The sequence below is a fragment of the Cucumis sativus genome, chromosome 7, assembly GCF_000004075.3.
Source record: "Cucumis sativus cultivar 9930 chromosome 7, Cucumber_9930_V3, whole genome shotgun sequence".
Classification (NCBI taxonomy): Eukaryota; Viridiplantae; Streptophyta; class Magnoliopsida; order Cucurbitales; family Cucurbitaceae; genus Cucumis; species Cucumis sativus.
In genome coordinates this window covers 10,835,300-10,858,750 of record NC_026661.2, presented here as the reverse complement: position 1 = coordinate 10,858,750, position 23,451 = coordinate 10,835,300, and the positions used below count along the sequence as shown (strand labels likewise).

Below are 23,451 nucleotides of genomic sequence, written 5' to 3'. Positions count from 1 at the left end.
ACATTCCGTGACCTTAAAACATTTGTGACCTTTCAATTTTAGAAGTGATAATCACCATGAATTCACGAGTTTTTTGAACACCTAAATGTTGTAAGGTTAGTTGGATCATCCTATGAGACTAATTGATGTGTGAATAAGTTGACCCAACTCACATATAATGGGTTATAGGACCATTAGTGATAGGTAACAAATGCATTTATGCATATGTTATATTAGCCTTCATGTGCCATCTCAATTACATTGTTAAAAAGGTTCTCAAACTACAAATTTGATTAAAACCTACCCTAAATGCATTAAAAACTATAAACATTAAAGAAAAGAAACCCTAAAACAAATAAATATATGAATGATCTTATAGTATTGTGATTCATCTAGCAAACACTAGTTACATCCATAATCTTTTTGTTTCATTATCTACACATTAAAAATAACTTGATGGTAATCGATTACTTCTCCAATTAACTTAAACTAATACATAAGTAAAAATAACTAAAAGTGGTTGATCAAATTCCATCCCTACACGTCCCCTTAAACTTACGGATGAACACAGCAATAGAATCAAAAGTACAAAGGCATCATTTAGAAACTATTATTTCACATGATATAATAAAAGTGCACACATGAAACATAGGGTCCTAACTAAACAGCATACCCAAACTTCCAACCGAAGTCTTATTCAGAACACCACTTCTACTCCACATACAGATTTTCCACCATGCATACTTAAAAAGCTTTTATATTAAGCATGAACCTTTGTAGTCACTGTAGAACTAAACTAAGCATTCCTTCGTCCCAGTCATTGGGAGTGGGCGGGTGGTGTTGTTTCTAGCTTCCACTTCCTTCAGACAACCATCATCATGCTCCTCAGGCATGCTCGAGCTACCCTCAGTATTTTCAGCATCAACTGTGTCGATAACTTCGAAGATGAGAGCACACACTTCTTGAAACCTCTCTTCTGATAGGGATACCACAGCAAGTAGCCTCCATGCGTTTTCCTCTGACGCCTCTTCATAATCCTTCTTCCTCTTCAACACCATGTGACCACTTATCTCCCAAACAGCAGGGTTGACTTGGGTGTCGAGTAGCTCCGCACTCACTTCCCCAAGTGCTTGTTTCTCAGCATAACACTGGTCATTATGATTGGCAAAGTCAGTGTTATAACGATAATACTAGAAATTAAGAGTGAATGTTACAATCAGATAAACTCAGCTTGCCTGTGGGAGAAGAAAGATCCGTTGCCCACAATCAGCAATTAAGATATTGTATGGAATGTTGTTTTCTTGAAGGCATATGCAGGCATCTGACACCGAGTTGGATAGAGATTGCAGAGTATTTCCACCCTCGAAGACGAGCCCTCGAACAGGATATTTTAGTAGCTCAGAGATGATCACTCCATCTTTCAATGTCATTATTTTCTTCGTTGGTGCCTTCTCAATAGGGAAAGGGACCCCCAAGTAATATGCCTGACTCATTATTTAGTTGTTTCAATTCACAGATTCTAATGTCGAAACTTGCTTCATCAAGCACACTTTTCTCTAATCCAAAATGCATATCAGAAGGATAGATACCTGAAAGTGAAGGTGATTGATGGTAGCAAATGCGCCCAAGCTGTTGTACCCGAGTCTGAAGTATGTATTTCCAGCCTCCGTTGCCATGTGAAGAGCAAGCAAAAAACTTTCTCTATCGATCCTTTGTGGCAAGCAATCGAGAATACGTGGGATCAAGAGCACATGCCCATATTCAATAGGGCTGACCTGTTGATACACATAAAAATGATATCAACACTAACATCCATCCACAACAACTAATCTACAAAACATAAAAAACAGGTACGAAAACACACATTAATGGCAACCACGCTTGGAGAATTCTCAAGATCAATAGCGTCATTTGGAATAAATTGTGTATTCCCATTTTCATTTGCTTCAAACCGGAAGAGGACCTCTTCTTGCCCAACCTTGGTGAAGTTGAATTTGTTACCATCAAAGGGCTGGAGAACCTTATCAACTCGAAACTCGGTTGGCCTCTTCTTTAGGTGACGCCCCTCGTTCAGCTGGGCAATGAAACCATATTTTCCAGGAATCACCTACAAAATATTTACCATAGATATTGAGACTACATACAAATTCAGTTAGCAGATTACATTACCGGGAAAATATGTTTCACAAGTTACTACAAGATTATAACCTTAGTTTCACAAGCAGTGACATCATAGCGAAAAAGCCCCCGCTGCATCCGGTCCTCCCACTACAACAAGAGGAAAATCCATTATAGACATTGAAAGATAGGCATAGTTGATAACCAAAGCATATCATCGAACATACCTCGCCAAGAAGCAGCGAGTCAAGAAAAGCAACAGGAGGAACACTGTTCTCATATTCGCAGCATAAGCCTTTTGAGCCAGATATCTTGTTCAGCTTCTTGAAAGCATATAATGGAATCTTGGCTCCTAAAACAAAAAGAAATAACCCAAATTTTCACAACATCCATAATCAAAAGATAGAAAAATTAAATCAGCAATCCACAAACATCATCAAACATGTTGTTCAATAAGACCTCCAAACAGATCCAATATCCACTAGGAATGAAAGCATTTCAGACAAAACAAAAAAGAATCAAGAATTCAACAAAGAGAAACAGCTAATCAAGAGTCATCAGTATGTAGCCATTCTAACAAATACCTTCAATGCAACACTTATTGAGACAGTTCCGGCCGCACCCTGTGCTGCGAGAGACATTCTCTGTCTCGTCCTCTTGGTAATTAGAAACCACGGTAGGAACACGCTTAATCCTCAACATATCGTCTGCTTCTAATTCAAACCAAACCGAACACCAAAATCTCCCCCACCCAAAAGAAATAAACGCGAAACAGAAACTTGCTGATGTCAAATCCTAAACCGGTAGAGCTAAAACACAAACGGAAAGCTAATACGAAGAAGAGAAGAAGCAAGAGAAACCACCGCCGGCGAGAAAAAGAAGATCAGAAGGACTACCACCTTCGGAAGGCAAAGCACCACGTCCGCCGTGCGGCGAAGGGTTTGTCGGAGTTATACAACCCTTCCGTCGTACAGCCCTGACATGAAAGAACGACCGGGAAACTACGTGTATAGCCGTGATGTCTACAGCCTGACGAACCCGGGTTTTACCCCTTACCTGGAGTAGATGGGTTGTGATAAAAAACGAAAAATCTTCTCCGAAAACTCAATTCCAACGCACCAATTCCTCAAAGTCGAACATGGGTTGTTGGATTTTAAGAGAAATCAAGAGAACCCAGATGGGGAAAAGGGAACTGGAAGAGGAAGGAGAAAAAGAAAAAGAGGAAGTGGGTTAAAATGAGGGGATTGAATGGGCTGCACGAACATGGAAAGGTGGGGAATGAAGCAATTATATAGAAAGGGATAAGTGAATTTGGGAGGAGAAGAAATTCGTGTGGTGGAAGAATGGCGGTGGTTGTGGCTATTGTTAAACCATGAATCTGTACGGCCAATTACATTACATGAATGGCCTCTCTTCATCTCCCATTTTTTTTAGATTCTGCTTAATTTATAAAATTAGGTCTTTTCCAATCTCGTCCATATTCTTTTCAAAACTTTCATATTCATCCTTCATTTCTTCATCTTTTTCAATTAAGGACACACTCATTTACTAACCAAGAATGGAGATTTTGAAAAAAATCAATAACAATTTCAAACAAAGTTTATTCATTTACAAAGGCCCCTAATTCTAATTCCATTTTATCTAAACAAGGCAATTTGTTTGGGTTTTTGTTTAAGAATCCCAATACTTCGAATCTTCTAGGGTTGAAATGGTAGATCCATAAAAAGTATGTCATTTCTAGCATCCTTATTTTTCAATATATTTGTTAAGGATGTTGAAGATTACACTTGTTTGTTCATGTTTATCCATGAAATAGCTTCAAAATCAGATGTTATTAGCACAAATCTCAATATATGCTTGAATCTTCTATTGCTTTCAATGGTAGGTACATATATAGTATGCATGCATGCACAATATCTTTGCTTTTTTTAATAAATTTACATGTATGTTTGATTCTTTTTATAAATATAACAAAACACCCTTAATATTTACTGTTTGGGTAACCAAATCAAAAACTCCACGAAGTCGATTATTCTTTTAAATATTCTACCTTTGTCCTTCTTTTTCATCCTAGTTCTTCTTCAATTTTTTATTTTTCTTTTCTATTCTTTTTACCAAATATAAAATACCTACTATTTTTTTTCAAACTGTTATTTAGTTGTTTAAGATAATGTACAAATATAAAAGAACTTGACAAAAATCGTTGAAAATTGGAAAAAAGACTTAAAAATTAGACATAATTCCAAGAATATTCTTCTATTTTTTTTCTTTCTAAAACTAAATATATTTTGTCTTTTATACTTTTATATGAATTTGAAATCTTAGCCAAATGACAAAACATAAAAACGACTTTCTTTAGGTTTTATTTAGCTTGGTTTTAAAAGCACTTCTAAAATGTAGGCTTACAAGTAGAGAAAGCAAATGTTGCAAAACATACAATATATAATATAAAAGCAAGAAATTGAATATGATAGCATGATCATGGATTAAAGTATTTATAAGTATTTTTTAAAAGAAATAAAAAACTTTTGAATTCATATCAAGAAGAAACAAAAAAGATATACGTTTATTCTTCTATTTAATTAAATTATAGAAGTTTAATTTTGAACAAAAGCAAATTTTTGAATAGAAAAGTTAGCACACTTTCTTTTGTTTTCTTATAGAAAAACATTTAACACTATACAAACATTTTTTTTCCTTTATTTGTGAAAGAAGTTAATTAAACATATACCATTTAGCAACAACCACCCCAAAAGTGATGCATTCAAAGAAGAAAATCAAAGATAGTACTAAAATATTGATTCCCCTATACAGCCTCCTTTTGAGACCAAAAGGGACCCTTTCTTATCTTATTTTGATGAGACACAAAGTAGAAGGAAAGTTCCTCTTTTTCCCTTTATTTCTTTATATAAAGTTTTGTTCTTCTCTTAGTTATTTTCTTAAATTCTATGTTAAAAAGCTAATCCAATCTTTGTCTAATCCATATGCATTTCAATTTTGAAGTCAATCTTTGATAATTAGTTTTTTTTAGATATGACTACACGATCGTTTGGTATAAAGTATGGAATGGAAGTTATGTTAGCGATTTCAACAAAGTTTATCGACATGTGACGAAAAAGAAAAATCTTGGAAGGTGGTGTTTCAAGTGGTTTACTTTTTTATGATACCACGAGTCCTAATTCTTCGAGTTGAGAATCGTGATTGTTAATGAATACAATAGATGTGGCAAAAATGATAGATTCTTCAAGTATCTTGTAAATGTGGACTTTGTTGAGTTTTGGCAAAATATTAAAAGTGTAATTGTCGAACATTGAAAAAGTTAATCAGAAAGTGACGGAACTCCAAAGACTATAAAAAAAAAGTGTATCAGTTTGACGTTTCAAATCCTCCTAGTTAGAAACATTTTAAACTTGAGTGTCCTATCTCTAGCTAACTTTACTGTCAACTCTAGTTAACTTTTCTATTTTTTGGGCTCTAGTTCGAGATAAAATTAAAGGGTGAGAGCAACGCAAAAGTTTTTAGAGCGGGTTTCTGGTAATTGGAACCAAATAGAAAGTGATTTTGTTTGATTGTAACAATTTTTCACACAGTGAATTTCTTTTTTTTTTTTAGTTATGAAGTTTTAATGGTAAACTCATATGTTTCATAGTCTTTTTCATTCTCCTTTAATTTTTTTTTCTTTGCCTAATGTGACCAACCATTTTCTTTATTTGTTTGCTTCGGTCGTCTTCCTTTTTTTTTTTTGTTCAAATACCATTTTGGTCTCTATTCTTTTGATTACTTTCCATCTTTGTTCTTGAGTTTAAATTATCTAAATTTAGTCCAGCTACATTTAATAAATTTTAAATTGTTGTTAATATTTGTTTGTTGTTAGGTTTTAAAAGAAAAGAAAATAAAAAATGACAAGTAATACCCTTTCATTTTGAAAAATAAAAACAATCTTTTCGTGACAGGGACACTGAGTGTTAATATTTTTTAAAAATCTAAAAGAGGAAATGAAGAAATCTAAAAACGTAGATGAATATAGCGCGAAAAAGAATAAGAAAGAAGAGAAGTGATATATCTTAAATAGTTTTTCTCTAAAATGTTAATTTTTTTAATATTCATTCATCTATCCTTAGGCTTCTTTAAACGGTATTGATTGTTTATATGATGTCTTTGAATTAATTATTGCATTGACGTTTAATTTAATATTTCTTTTCAGGCATTTAAAACTTCTTTAAGTTATATCTTTGGTAATTCTTATTTATCGAGCATATTTTTCTATTAAAATTTTCGTCGATAGAAACTAGAAAATTTGAGAATCCGATTTTCTAGAATTTCTTAGGTGAGAAAATTAATTATTTGAAAGTCTAAGATCAATCATCAGTACGTTTTTATTAAAATTTTAATATGCTATTCTATGTTTACTTAATTTGTTATAATATTTTATATCCTGATTTTACGCATCTAATTTTCTTATCAAGTATCCTTTTGATTTCTGCTTAAAATTTATAAATCTTTCTCATTAAAATTTTCAATATTTTAAAATCCTTCTCATTTAAATTTCGACTTTTTTTTTCTTAAATCATTTACAAAATTTTCTCCAAAATTTAAACTATGATTTTATAAGATTTTCTAATAACTTATCCTTAATTAGATTTATATAAATTAACCTTAATTTTATATTTTTTCAACTACCATGATAACATTAAATAATAATAAATTCATAATTAGAGTTGTGTCCAAATAACTTCTCCATCTCTTCAACTTCTCCGTTTGATTCAATTATCATTATACCTAATTATTATTTTTAAAATTGCAAAGATATATAAAAAGCTTCCCACGAGGATACATAATTATTGAATTCTCCCTACGCCAGTTTATTCCTTAATTACTCATCTCTTTCATGCTTAAACTAGGACCAACAACGTCCCCACAAGTCATATTCCTACTCCTTCCTACCCAAAAACATAAATCTCATCCTCCAATCCCTCAAGTTGGTTGCTCATTATTTATTTGTCTACGTATACAATTTTTTCGTCTTCTTCAACTTTTTATGCAACAAACATCGTTGTACTTAACTAAATGATGTTTAATTAGGTAGACACTGTATCTACCATTTTTTAAAACAAATTGGGGTAGAAGAATTTGAAACCACCTATTTCTATATGATTGAGTTAAAACTCTTATTCATCCTTGTACCAAAAATACAATGAGAACCATTTTTATAGCAAAATTTCCTACCACTTTCTTTTAGAAAGAACATTATCACACCATTGCATGATAATAATAAGGGATTGAAAAAATCATTTTTAGTCTTGAGGTTTTGGTTTGAAAGATGTTTGTATGTATTTTTTTTTTTTAAATTATTTGAAAACATTTTAATTTTTTAATATAAAATAGTGATAAGAAAGTTCATTTTCTCACTCTTTCTCATCCATCCATTGTCAATGTCCCCTCAGTTCCATACAAACATCCACTGCTAATTTCCTAGAACTAACACAATTACTAGCTCCTCAAAATTCAAGGGTTAAAAAAATACTTTTTAATAGTACTAATCCTAAAACGAATTATATTTAGTTCAACAACAATTAAGATATGTTATTAAAGAGTGTGTGTTGAAGTGGAAAGTTTCATATTTATAATTATTGTACTAACAAATTATTAATATCATAATAATAATGTTATTTTTGTAGTTGCATTTATGCTTTGATGTTTGGTTTGTTAATTAATTGAATGAAATCAACCTTGTGATTTTTATTTAACTTAATCAAACTTTATATGTCAACTTAGTTGTAAGAGTCTCTAATGATCCTACTGAAGAAACAAATAAGTTTTAACTATGAAAACTACTCATTCATTTATATGCCTTTCTACTTGTAATATTTTATTTAGTTATCTTCTATTGTTTTCAAATTTATTGAAGTTGTTTCTAAATATGATTTTTGAATTCTACGATTGAAAGTGGGAATTTTGAAAATAACAATTATTTTTTGTCTTCTTTCTATACAAATTTTAAATATAGAATTATATTAAAGCATTTAGAAATATACTAAATATCATATTGTAAATCCAATTCAATTTTTTTAATTAAAAGATGTATTATGTAATGTTTTATAAATTAAACTAGGTTAAATAATAAGTTAAAAGTAATCTATATGATTTTAAGATTCATAATTAGTTATTATGGTTTCATATAAGTTCGTGTATATATATAGTATGATTTTAAGATTTAGAATTTAGTTATTATAGTTTGGTATAATTTCGTGTAGAGGGTTTTATCAACTATAAAAGTAAATTCTAATTATAAATTATGAGACCTTCATTTTAAATATTCAAAATTAGGAAGGACCAAAATTTTAATTTTTCTATAAATTATATAATATTACAAAGCAATAATTATGTAATTTCTTTTAAAAATAAAACACATTCATAAATAGTATAAATAATAATTTTTTTTCATCTTATATTTAGTAGGTAATTACAACTAATTTCATAGGGTTTGAATTAGAATTCAATTTCTGAATTCCGCTGCACAGAACACATATTTTCATAGACATAGAATGCATCGTTGTTTTACTTAATATCTTGCTTTCGAATTTCACCTTTTCCGATTCTCTACTAACCATATTCTAAGTTTTAGATAAAATAATATTAATATCAAAATCATCAAAGTGAGATTAGCTTAGCAATACTTGACATCACCCCTTCATTCTCTAGAGATGAGAAATTCAATCCTCCGACTTTTACAAGTATTATAAAAAAATTTAAAACCAAAGGTCAACTATTAAGGCCAAAATAAGATTTATATGTTATTTTTAGTATTGAAAAAGTGTACATATGCATTAAAACCAAACTCAATTTGGGTGTGAACATTTAGAAAGACAAATAATATTAGTATACGACCATACAAATACCTAATAGATTAAACTAATATTTCATCTCAATTTTATTTACAGTAAATATTAAAAAAATAACCATTTTTTAGTAGTAAAATGTTATATAAATTATAGTTAATTACGGTTTGAAAGGTTGTTTTGTTGGACTATAATATAATGTAATTCAAAACGTATGTTGGATAGAAGATTTTGGATTTATATTATAATATCAAACTCAAGTAATTCTAACAATTGTGAAAATCAATCGATCCTTTTCTTCATCGTTTTTGTATGCAAATATCTCTCATATTTCACACCTCATGTCTCTGTTCTATAGGGAAAAGTTAATCAAAATGTCACTGTAATGGTCCAAGAAGCCAAATGTTAAAGGCCAAGCTGTTTCTTTGTAACTTCTCTTCCTTAAGGCCATTGTCAAAATGTGATTATTGCTTAGCTTCTTTCTCATGAACATGTAAAACTTTTTCCTAAGGACACAAAACCATAATTGGAATTTAAAATATGTCTATACAATGTGAAATGATTTAGGTCTACATCTTATACAGTTTTTAAATGATTCAGTTTGATAAGTATTTAGGTCTTTTCAATAACTATGTTCACACCTCATGCCTAGGATTTGAAATCTAAATTTGGTACGTAATTTTTCTTACAACTTAACGACATTTTTTATCTTGAATTGCTTCTAAGAGTGAAGACGACTCTACTAACACCGTAAATCAACATGAGGTTGTTTTAGGATATGCTTTGTTCTCACTCACGTGTATCCTACGAAAATTTCTAGAAAGTCACCAAACATAGGATTATTTTTTCAAGCTAAGCATGCTTAACTACTAAAGTTCTTATTATTAAGCGGTGAAAAAGATATTAAACATTGTTAGTATAGGTAGTAACTTTCAGTTTTTTTAAGTCTTTTTAACTGTACTTTTGTATCTTCAAACCTTTCTTATTAAGATGTGATATTGGTTCATTCATATCTCTCTCTTAAATTTGAGACATTTCAAACTAGCTAGATCTCCTTTGGTAGACAAACACGAGATTTTGTTCTCGTTTATGTAAATGATAAACATTACGAGGTTTCTTCATCTTTCTAACGTTAGATCTTTAATATGTTCATTCAAGATAGTGTCTTTTTTAATTCACCATTCTTGGTCGATTTGGTCTCAATTTTTTTTTTTTTTGGGGATAAAAGCCTTTTGTCCACTAGGGTTTAGGTCAAATTTTTATTTGGTCTCTAAGTTCATGAATGGTACACTTTTAGTCCTTGAGTTTTTAGTTAATTTGCTTTATTTTGGTACCTAAATTTGAAGTTTACACTTTTAACCTCGATTTTTTTTTACTAAATACTCACGTTCAATTTTGGTTTTAATTATTAATTAGTTTAAAATGCTAAATTATACCAAATACCCTCTGAACTTTGTATTTTGTTTTAAAAGTTTAAAAAATACTTTAAACTTTAAAAGGTCGACGAAAAAAAAAAAACAAAAACAAAAAAGTTAAAAAAACATCCTCGTCGGTTAGAGATTTAAAAACCGACGACTCTAACATTTCTCTGCATCCCCTATAGCTTGACAACTTTCATCCTTTCTTAGAGTGAAAGTTGTCTCTACAAACCACCATGAGCCCTTTCAACATGGTTTTTTTCTCACTCACATGCATCCTACGAAGATTCTCAGGAGGTCAGGAGATCACCCAACATAGAATTGTTTCAAGCTTAAGCACACTTAATTTTGGAGTTTCTATGATTGAGTCATCGAAAAAAAATGTGCACCTTGTTGGCTTTCAATTGTTTTAAGCTTTTTTAACTTTGCTTTCACGTCCTTAAGGATCCCTCTAATTCAAGTATGATATTGGTTAATTCATATTCTCCTCCTAAACTCGGAGCATCATGTTTTTCAAATGCTTCATTCATTGTCATTTTCACACTCCTAACTCTTTTGACCAACTTCGGACTCTGACGACAACTTCGAGGACCAATTCTGGGCTCCAATAGTCACTCCAATGTAAACTTTGGCAATTAACTCCAATGACCAATTCTAGACTTTAACAATCACTCTGATGACAACTCCGACGACCAACTTTGAGTAGCCAATTTCAACGATCAATTATTAACATTGACATTCATCTTCGTTGACAACTTCGATGATCAACTTTGACAACCAATTTTAAGCTTTAATGACCAACTTTGTGCAATTAACTCTATGAACCAATTTTGGTCTTTATTTTTCTGTGGATGTTCAACTTATTTAAAGTTTGTTATAGGGTTAGTTGATATATATAAATAATTGTATTTTGTATGAATTTGGAAAAATATGTGTATTAGAATGGTGCATTTTGGTTAAGAAAAAACAAATAACAAAATTAAACGTCACAAAATAGAGATTTATCTTATCTACAAAATTTTCTAGGAAAAAAATTATGAAAATGGAGATTTATTCTTTGATAGTCCTTCAAATTTGGAGGAATTGAAAGTGAATTGTTTAAAGAAAAAGTAGTGATACCGCATTGGCTACTAAGATGAGGGGGAACTCCCATTAAAAAAATTAATGACAAATAAAATATATAGAGAAACAATAGAAAGAATATGATCAACAAACTCATTAAGAAAGATTTGGAATAAAATGTTTTATTTCTACTTGGTTTCCCATTTTATTTAAATATATTTTCCTAGAAAAAATGTAGTTGGTTAATTGATATTGTTGTTCATTACCAAAAACAAAAAGTTTAGAGACATGAACTTTTAAAAAAATGGCTATATATATATCCATATTTTATTCGAAGAAAAATTGGTAGAACCGTTGAAAAAATATCAAAAGAAAATTGCAATCACATAAACAGATTATGAAGAATTCAAAAAATATCATAAGATGTAATTGATATATGAACTCAACCATGCATCCCCAAAACTACAAATATATGAACTAAGACAAAGCAATATTACATCCTCAAACACAGGTATATGAACTCCCCTTCGACGACTCTCAAACCCTAAAGAAACTTAGGTCTTCTAAAGAGTTTGAAAGGTTAGATTGTAAGTAAAGTTAAGATGGAAAATTAAAACTCAAGTAGTGTCTTTTTAAGTATGTTATGGTTGTTGGAAAGAAAAAAAATTAAGTTAAGGTTGCTAAGGTGAGTTTGATGTTTAGTTTGGAAAAGAGGAAATTTTGACTAAGTGTTAAGAAATTGAAAGTTAAGCGATCATTGAAGGTTGATCTTGAGATAGAAGTGTTCAAACTCAGTCTTGTTCATCCGAGAGAAAAGGTAAAGAGAAAATCTCGGTGCTCTCGAGGCTGTGACAAACCAAGATGAAAAACAAAAAGGGTTCATAAGTGAAATCTCAAAGCCATCTTGGTGCTCGTTCGACTGAGATGAAAGACAAAGCTTGAGAAGTTGGGAAGTCAGGCAATCTTGAAGTTGTGTCTGATCGAGATTGAAAGCTCGAAGCGAAAGGTAAAGAGAACTCGGGCCATCTCGGAGTTGTGTTCGATCGGGACTGAAAACAAAAAAAGGGAAATTTAGGGTTCTCGTGCATGATCTCGGTACTTGTCCCACCAAGAAAAGAGTAAATCTCTATGGATCTCGGGCCAATCTTAGTCGAGATCACTTAATGGACGCATGATGGACATTTTTACGAAAATTTCTAATGCACAAGGTTAGCATTTTTCGAACGCAAAGGGTGTTTTTAAAGGCAGCATACCTTCATTTCTCACTATTTCACTCCAACGAAAAGGTAGAGAGAAGACAAGAGAGAAGTTGAGTTGCATGCAAGAGTTGAATTTGAGTTGCATGCAAGAGTGGAAGCCAAAGCAAGAGGGCGTCAAGCTTCAATTCGATGTTTTGGGCTGTTTTGGTGATTTTTGGAAAGTTGTAAATAAAGTTTTGGTTTTTCTTAATCAAAGTGGATTAAATGAATTTATTTTCCCTTTTTAGGCCCAGATGAGATTGAACGAGTTTACAAGCCGATGATCTAAGTTACCTTTTGTAAGTGACAAAATGATTTCTAAATGAAGTTTCTAAATATATTTTACAAGCTATTGTTTAAGTATGCTTTGAAATAATTATTGAACTGTACTGATCATTATACTTTGATTTACAAGTATCTTTGTGAAAAGTATTTAAGTATACTTATTTAGAAAGTGTTCCCAAAGCATGGGTTTAGAAATGTCTTGACAAAGTATATGCTCATTGATAAGTTTACTGATGAAGATTTGCAAGCAATTATTTATGAGTATGCTTAAAGTTTTTGAAATAGAATTGTTTACTGTTCTAGAAAGATGCTTCCAAAAGTATGAGTTTGATGAAAAAGGTTTTAAGTAAGAAAACCATGTTTGTTCTATATACCAAGTTCTCGATGGTCAAATGTGCACAAAGTTTAGTTTCAAGAGTATAGGGCTATGCTGACAACTTAGCACCTACCACCAAACTTAGGTATGATAGTATGAAGAGAGTTCTGCTATATTGACCGAGATCGAGCATGATATAGTCATGACTAAGTTACTAGACATGGTAGATCAAGCTAATTACTATCGTGACCGAGTTTTCAGGGTATAGAACTAACCAAGATAAGTAAGCAGAGATTTATTTCAGAAATCAAAAGAGCTATTGAAAGATAGAAAAAGTTATCTAAAGACAAAAAAAAGTTTATTTTGGAAGAGGTTTTAAAGATTCTACGCTTTATGTCATGTTTTATGAATCATTTATGAAAAAGCTCCAGCTTATTTTAAATGTATGTTTTATAAAAATTGTCACTCATTGGGCTATATAGCTCACCATTTCCAAATGATTTCCACTTTTCAAGAAGAGATCGTAATCTGAAAGCTTGACTATCTCCTGACATTTTCGAATACGTCGGGGAAAGTGTAGAGTCTATTTTAATACATAATCTATTCACAAATGTAAACACATGGAAGAAAGATCGAGAGGGAGAGAAGAAGATTTTTGTCACTGTTTCTGTTGTCGTTGCCACCGCCACCGTCCATCGTCGCCATCGAAACCCTCTAGGTTCTTTTTTTTTTTTTTTTTGAATTTTGTTTTAGGTGTATGTATATGTAATGTGAATGTATATATATGTTCAATGTATATGTATATGTAGGTATAATTTAATGTGTATGTATATATATATGTTTAATGCGTATGTTTAACGTGTATGTTTAACGTGTATGTATATGTATATGTTTAGAGTGTATGTATATGTATTTTTAGTTTAATGTGTATGTATATATATGTTTAATGTATATGTATATATATGTATAGTTTAGGGTGTATGTATGTATATATATATGCACTTAATGTGTATGTATATGTATGTTTAATGTATATGTATATGTATGTATAGTTTAGTTATATATATGTATATTTTTTTATTTTAATTAAAAAATATATAAAATTTAAATAATGTATGAATTTAGGAAAATGCATGAGTTTAGATTAAGTTTGAAATACATTATATTAAACAATGGTTTAGAGTTTAGATTAAATTTGAATACATTATAGTTTAGTAAATTTGAGATTGAATGGTCTTTTTATCGAGTTCGATGTTGAATATGAATTTCACATTCAATTTGCACTTGAATTTTTAAAAATATTAAATAGTCTAACTAAAATGGGAGATTTGACATAAATTATTCATAAAATAAGTTTGAATAGTTGGAATATTTGAGAGAAGATGTATAAAACTAATATAAAATATTTATTTGTTAAGTCTTTTAACGAGATTGACAAGAGTTGGATGAAAATTAGGGTTAGGTTTTTTTGTTGAGTGTACATAACAAGTTTTTTTTTAAGTTTTTAGAGGTCACAAAACATCACATAAATAATTACGAAAAAATAAGGTGTCAACGCAAGAAATGTATGAACTCAAATTGTGACTCCTTAGAGGGTGTTAGGTGACATCTATTAACCACTGGAATAATCTTCTATATAAACTGAATGTATCATGGAGAGCTCCTAATAGTTGATGAAGGAACAAACAATAATCCAATTACTGAAGAAAATGAAATGTTGGATACGTTGCATAATTTATAAGCTGGTATTCAACAATTAAAAGAGATGAAGAAATGTTTAGATTTAGAAGAAGATAGAACAAACAACGTATTTAAGGAGTTACTAAATCAAGCAAGTTGTGAGCTAAACTTTTTGTCACTAAACTTTTTGGTTAAGATGATACACGTGAATGTTCTCAATGGTTGGAGCAACAAGTTCTTCGATATGATGTTAGAGTTAATAAAACGTGCATTTCCAATGTGTGGTACTAACATTCCAAGTTCATTATATGAAGCCAAACGAAATTTGCGTGATTTGGGCCTAGGGTACAAGACTATTCATGCTTGTAAGTATGACTGTATATTGTTTTGAAAGGAGTTCGAGGACTTGCAACAATGTTTGACTTGTGGTGAGTCTCGATACAAGATTAATTCTAGCAAATCAGGAAAGAAAATTCCGCAAAAGGTATTGCGTTACTCTCAATTGGTGCCAAAATTATAGTGATTTGTTTGTATCGCAAGAAAGTTTGGCAAACATGCGATGCCATAACGATAAATATATTGCATAAGAATATCTTATGAACGAATCAAGTACTTTCTGTTCACGGTATCTTAAGAAGATTGAGACCCAATTCACCAGAGATGATCGAAATGATGATAACATTGAAGAAGATGAGGTCATTGGTGAGTTTGAAGTATTCGTCTAGTAGGTATAACCATTGGGAGCGTCACGTTTATGAAGTATATCACAAGAATAGAAATGACTTTTTCATTGGTACATCTTCAACAACGTGGATGAAATAGCGGAGTACCAGAACTACGCATTTCTATACCTTGATCAATTCACACATCCATTTGACAGTATACATATTTTAAGTATTTACACCTTGCTAACTCACAAACTCACAATTGTACTTTAGGAAACATATGGTTTTGATACGTCGTCGTGGTGGAAAGCTTTTCTGAACTGTTTAAAAGACACCACGAGCATTTATTGATTGGTTCAAAGCTCAGGTATTTAGAGTAAATGACTTCGAGATTTCGTTCAATAGCTCTACTTCGAGATTTGATGTGAACAAAAGATGTTACAAGGTATTTCTTGAAAAGGTTTTTCTTAAAATCTCACAGGGTCCTTTGACTTACGTTTTTAAGTTTTATCTACCAGGTTTCAGGGGTTAAGGCCAAGTAAGGAAATAGTGAGAAGCTTGCTAGGCGAGAAGGGTTGTTGAGGCGTTTAGTTTAAGCTTAAGTGTTGCTTTTGTATTTTTCTTAAGAGTTGTGTTATAAGCAGATTGTATATCGCATGTTTGAGTAATAAAAGTTTAAGTTTTGATTACTTCTATAGTAATGAGTTTGTTTATCGCCTAAAAGATGTTTTCTAAGTTAAGTTTAAGAAGCTAGGTGATTAAGCAAAGCTTAAAGATCTCAAAACTTAACATTTTTTGTATTTAATGCGTTAGGAGTACTCAAAGTCATGTCGCGTCTTACATGGTAACTTAAGACGCATGTGAGGTGGGGTTCGACAATTTCACCCCTCAAATCCTTCGTACTTCCTAGGCATCCGATTCTCCACCATCCATAATTTGTCCATTAGACAATATCAGAATTCAGTATCTTAAAAGTTAACCCTTAGCCAAACTTGTTTTGTAGCAGAAACAATGACGACTATATTGGTAATCAAGAACTTCTAACTAAACACACAAGATACTTAGGTTATCTATTGAACAGTATTCACAACTTATTTACTTTTGTATGCGCCAACAAAATTACAACTTATTTACTATGTGAAGGGAATAGTGATATACTTTAGCAAAAGTAGCCATAGAATTTCTACTGTACTACGCCATCCTCCTCATTTCTCTTTCTCATGATGTAACTTATTTTCCTCATCATTCACACGTAGCTCGAACCATCAAAACATATCCAATTCTGTCACTTCTCTTAAATAATTCACACACTCTCTACAATATAATAAAAACCTTATAATTCCTATATGTTTACGCACATTTTTTAGTCTATTTGTTTACATCTTTACTCTACTTTCATTTCATACCCCTTAACAAACAATAAAGTTTTTGTTGAAATGCAATTGACGATCAAATAATGAAAAATACAAATTTAATTTAGGAAATCCCCTACTAGTTTGTTTAACGATAAAGGATGAACTTGAAGAAAACAATCAAACAAACTTACTAGCATATGTGTTAGAGAAGTGTGTAAAATTAAATACTAAATAATCTAAATTAATAATTAATAAACTAAATAAAATAGACTAACTATCTAATAATTCTCCTAAGTGTATATGTAAAGTACTCTCAAGGGACTAGATAATTGTTGGCCACATTATGGTGGATATGCACCCTTCTCGAGGTGATACCTTATGCCTTCTTTTTTAACTTTTTTTGCTTCATTTCTTTTTTATTTTTGGAGATCCATGTGAGATTGTGTACTCAGTATGGATGTGCATGTGACATTATTGTATAACCCTTTTTAATTTGTTCCCATATTCAAGGAGTAGCATCCATTCTTGGACCCCAACCCCCACATCAAATAGACCATTCACTACTTTCCCTTTGCCTCTCATCCAACACCCAATTAACTAATCCATCAAACACATAAACTATTGTATAGTATTATTCAAGATGATGGGAGAGTTTAACTTTTTCTTGAAATTGGTTTTTATTTCACACACTAGGAAAAATCAAGTATCTACAAATAAGGAATAAGGAGAAACAACTCCAAAAATCTATAAAATAATGAAAATAGAGAAACAAACTCTATAGATCCTAGTTGACGAAATTCATATCAATAAATAACTGAATTAAAAAAATATGTTAATTAGAGACCAATGAAAGCCAAAACCCTAAACACTTGCAGTTGTTAAAATTGGTACGAGGGAAGGACGCAACACCAGATGGAGCACAATTGAGCACCAAACGAACATTTACAGAGGGCAGAACAGAGGAGGAAATGAGACGACAAAGCATCGGACAGAGGAAGCACTAAATAGAGGAGCGTTCACCGCGAGAAGCACCAGACGAAGGAGTGTTCACTGTGAAAAAAACTGAACAAAAGAGGGTACAACGAGAAACACCAGACGGAGGAGGATGGCAGTGCGAGATGACGGCAGACGGAGGAGGGTATAGAGGTGGATAGAGAATTTGCAAGCGTTTTTTCGAGAGGTTGATGGAGATTTATGTTTTCATACGAAGGAATGCCTAAAAAATTGGAATGAGGGTTTTTCATTTATGAATTTTTTTTAATGATACTAAGAGTAGGTGTCGTCGTTAATTAACAACACATAAATTGTGCCAAGAAATATGCAAATCCAAAAGTAGTATTGTTTTTCATCAAAATTTTGCTTTTTTTAAAAAAAATTTATCGACATATCTTACTTCTTCCATATCACTTTTTTTTTTTTATTTCAAACGTTATTGTATTCCAATTTTGTAGTAGTAGAGCCCTAATGTAATGCCTCGAATGAGAAGGAACATGACAATAAGAAGTTTGGTTAAAAAAAGCTTAAAAAAATTTAAAGTTGTTATTTATGTTGACAAGATACACGTTTGGGGAGTTTCATTTCGATGATTCAACGATGAATTATAAGAAAAGATGATTTGGTTGAAAAGATTTACGTTGATTTGTAGGGTTAGATTTTAGTGTAATGAGCATAAAATATTATTCTTAAATATTTTGAATTTATGAATAACCAATTAAATTAAAAGCTTTTGAAAGGAGAAGAATCAAATAACCACAAACCTCACCATCTAAATTCCCCCTTTTAAAACTTATCCAATATTACCTACCACCACTAAAATAATGCAATTGGGTGATAAATTGTAATAAATATGTCATCAAACACAAATATTCAAAGAAAAGTTAAAGAGATTTGGAATCTACCAAAAGGAATCATGCATATTCATGTACTATATGATAGTGACAGACTTTTCCAAAAATTAAATTAAATAAAATTTGTGGACGAAGAAAAGGGAGGTACAATTATTGTTCAAATTTTGATCTTTTTTATTTTCTCTAACATTTTTTTAAAAAAAAAATTCAAAATTTATATGAATTTTTTATATTTTCATCCAAATTTCAATTTCTAATTTTCAAAACATTTTTTTCCCTTTTAATATAAAAAAATTGAAATGGACATCTCCAAAACTAATATATATATATGTGGAAGAAAATTCATCGAGACGACTTAGTCGTAAATTAGTCATTGTTTTAAAAAGTAAAGAAAAGGGAAAAGAAAAAGAAAGATTCACTTCAACATTAATTGATTTTTCCAACTGTGTTTGATATTAATATTATTGTTGTTTCTTTGAGTTCTTTAAATATTTATATAGAATGATCACCAGTCGGTCGGAGATGGTTTTCGACCACAAGTTGGGTATGGAAATGGTCGAACGGATTCCGACGATCATTTCTAACAAAAGTGACCGACTGCTTGAGTGGTCGATCGATTGATTTTTGGTCAGGTTCTTCACTTTTTTTAATAATTGAATATTTAAAATTTTTAAAAAAAATGAAAATGACCTCGAGTGTCATTGTAACTTCACTCCACTTTAACACCTTCAATCTTCGATTGGTTCTTTCTATTATATTTTAATAACATATTACATTATTACTCATCTTTAAATCTTCTTTAAAATTAATATCAATCTATATCTACCAAATAAATAAATAGATTGTAGTTTTTTTTGTTGGACTAAAATTTCCTTTGTTGAATGATTTTTATAAATTCTTCTTACCATTTTTTGTTGGTTTTTTTTTTATTAGAATTGCATAATTTAGTTTAAATTCTCTTTTAATTTCGGTAGAAAAGTCGACAATATCTGTATTGTTTAAAAAATAATATATTTGTATAAAGTTTAGTTCTACAAATTTCAATACTTTTAACTTTTAAGTTAGTTATTACAAAAATCAGTAAAATAAAAACATAAAAATCAAAGTGTACTACCAAAATGAAATCTGTATTTGCTTTAATTTCTATATGATCGTTCAACCTCTTACATGATCATTTAGCGATCGTTTAGCTTTCTACCTTCAAACAATCATTTACCCTCTTACTTGATCGCTTAGCTTTCTATATGATTGTTCACTCTCTTACCCGATCATTTAACTTTCTATATGATCGTTTACCCTCTTCACGATCGTTTAACTTTCTACCTTCAAACAATTGTTTACTTCTTACATGATCGACTAACTTTCATATGATCGTTTAACAAAGTACTCATTCAAAACTTAATGAAAACAAAATTATAATGATTTTCAACAAATCATTCAAATTAAAATGAAATTAAAGTCGTTAATCCATAGATCCGAAAGAAACAACAATATCCCTACCTTCCCCAACATCCTCCACAAGCAAAAAAGATCAAAACAAGAAACCAACAGTGAAAAGCTTTCGTTTCTCTCTCTAAACTATGAATTGACTGAATGAGAGAGAAGTAGAGAATGAATCAAACTAATGTGATGCTTCGAGAGAGAGAGAATCAAATCAAACAATAGAAGGGAATTTATTATAGGTTAAATAAGGAACGATTCAACCATTGAAGGAGGACCCTAATATTTTTTTTGGTTCCGTATGTTTTGTATACTGACCGATCCTACCATTCAAACTGACCATACGTTAGACGTTTTTAAATTTTAAAAATTGATTATAACCGGCTCTGCCATTTCTTCGACCGATCGACTTTGGTTTGTTCGGTTTCGTTTTTTGGTTTACCATGCTCACCCCTATATATATTTTTTGTTGTTATTGTTTCTTCCCCTTACAAATAGGTTTATGAAATCTATTTTACCAATAAATTTACTCAAAAATTGAAATTTGAAAATATGTATATCATGGCGATTAATATTCATAAATATAACAAACCGAAAAAATATTTACTTTTTAAATATTTCAAGTTTTCTCTCCCATTTCATCGTTTTTCTTCTCTTTCTCTTCTACTATTTTTTCCATCGTCTTGCTCTCTTCTCTGCAATTTTTAAAATATTTCAGTTTTCCCTTCCTTTCCATGCCCTTCCTTTCCATGCCCTTCCTTTCCATCGTCTTTTTCTCTTGTTCTGCAATTTTTTAAAACTATTACTTGGTTCAAGATCATGTACCAAATTTAAAAAAATCAATTTTTTTTAACAAAAAATTCAAAATCTTATTTGGTTGTATAAGATTGTGTGCCAAATATAAAATATTATGAAAAAAAATAGTTGGGATATTGGGTAGTTAAATCTAATGCATAAAACACAAGAATTAAACCAAAATATTTTATTAATTTTATTAATTTTCGTTGACAGTAATTTAATGCAAAATATTTTGAACCAATATTTCCTTCTTGATTTTTGTTTTTTTTTTCAATATCCATAATTGAAAATCTAAGGGAGTTGTTTGGGCCCCATATAATCACAGTGGGTTTGGGTTATAATAACTCTAACTCACGTTTGATGTCCAAGTATTGAAAACTCTAGTTTTAGGGTTTCCATACTTCCCGTTTTACCCATAAATTCTCTGAGGCACAATATTTTTTAAAATAAAACAGTGACATTTTCTTATTTATTTGAACAAGTGTTGTTTTTTCATTTCAACATCGAGCATTCATCCAAAGTTCATGACGTAATGCTTACATTTTTTCCCTAGTCTTTTTAGTGTTATTTTTCTTTGCCCGGGCGACTCATTTCCTTATTTCATTTACTTTTTTCTACGAACTCTATCTTTCGTTTTCATACGTTTCTTTTTGTTCAAGTCCGCCAACGTTCAATTTTGAAGTACAATGCCTATCACTAGATTGTAACCATTTTGTGCTCAGATATTTCATTAAATGTACGAACTCAAAATATTTTAACAATCCGACGTAGTATGGAATTGAAAGCAAGTGGACCATGATTTTTTAATAACATACGGGTTCATTTTCACATACATTATGAATCTTTTTAAAACACATGATCATGCATTTAAAAAAAATGACAAGGACTTTTCTAGATATTAGCAACCATTTTGAAACACTACACCATGAATTTAAAAAAAAGTTTTGGTCACAAACATTACATACCCTTTACAAAGAGTACACCAATAATTTTAAAAAGATATATATAGGGTTTAGTTTCCTAAACACATTATAAAACGATTTCAAGGGGAAAAAAGGTACTTTATCGACTTTTGTTGCATAACGAGTACGGATCTCTGTTTTCAGTTTAAAAAAAATGGATTGATCAATCTCATAAGTTTGTTTTACTCAATTACAATTTCCAATCAAAGATTGGTACCTATTCGACATGTATAGGCCTTTATTCCCAATTTGCAATAGGGTGTACCCGAGATACAAAGTCATAACATTTTTTAAATTTAAACACATATTTTATTATTTTCTAACACGTGCATTAAAGGTGTAATAGCATTACAATTAGAAAAGTACATGTCAGAAAACATTCAAACAATACTAACCTTCTTCATAGTAATCCAACGTCAGTTACTCCTAATTTTGGAGGCACTAATGAAGGACAATAAGTGAGTGACACATATATACCGTACGACACTATGCATCAAATTAGACAACTTGCGTACTTTCGTATGATCCACACCTCCGACCTCGTTTGTCGTCAATGTACTAGAATGGACAGAAGAACTTTTGCCATTCTATGTCATTTACTAATGATAAGTGATGGTCTGACGTCGACAGAAATCATCGATGTGGAGGAGATGGTCGCAATGTTCCTGCATGTATTGGTGCACGATATGAAGAATAGAGTCATCCAGCGAGACTTTGTGCGGTTGGGGGAGACTGTTTCCCATCATTTCAACATTGTGTTGTTAGTTGTGATATGACTTCACGGTGAGTTGCTGAAGAAACCACTGTCGGTAACAAACACATGCACCGATTCACGATGGAGGTGCTTCGAGATTCGACTATTCTTGCAATCCGTACTTTAAAGGTATCCCAAGGTCATAGTACTTATCTGCAGTTTGTTCAATTCTGCATAATTTTCTTGGGGCATTGGACAAAACTTACATAAGATGAATGTGTATGTGTTAAATCATCCTAGGTATAGAACACGTAAGAGAAAAATTTTCACAAACGTCCTTGACTTCTGTGACATGAAATGTGACTTCGTATTCGTCTTGGCTGGTTGGGAAGGATCCGCAGCTGATTCCCGTATACTTCGCAATGCTATTTCACGACCCAATGGACTGCAGGTTCTGAAGGGTAAGTGGTATTTGTACTTCTCCGGCATCAAAACTAAGTGATTTGTATATGGAGTTATCTTAAATCGGTTGCTGTTGTGATATGATTTTACTATCTATGCGACATCGGGTACGCCAACGTGGAATGATTTCTTACTCCATATAGAGGACAAAGATACCACTTGCGAGAGTGGCGTGAAGCTGGAAATGCACCAATGAATGCGAAAGAGTACTTCAACATCAAATATTCCTCGACATGGAATGTTATTGAATGAGCATTCAGTCTGTTAAAGGGTCATTTGGCAATACTAAGCGA

General features: G+C 31.2%; 1 protein-coding gene across 1 annotated transcript; it reads right to left on the bottom strand.

The window, feature by feature from the left end:
* Window positions 1-421: 421 nt before the first annotated feature.
* On the bottom strand, window positions 422-3,503 carry LOC101205337 (GDP-L-galactose phosphorylase 1). Its single transcript, XM_004139749.3, has 7 exons — window positions 2,682-3,503; window positions 2,325-2,449; window positions 2,188-2,247; window positions 1,844-2,086; window positions 1,569-1,754; window positions 1,215-1,463; window positions 422-1,127 (listed from the first exon to the last, which is right to left on the bottom strand). The coding sequence occupies exons 1-7, from the start codon at window positions 2,797-2,799 to the stop codon at window positions 771-773; spliced, it is 1,338 nt and encodes a 445-aa protein (XP_004139797.1). The 5' UTR covers window positions 2,800-3,503; the 3' UTR covers window positions 422-770.
* Between the last annotated feature and the right edge of the window lie 19,948 nt (window positions 3,504-23,451).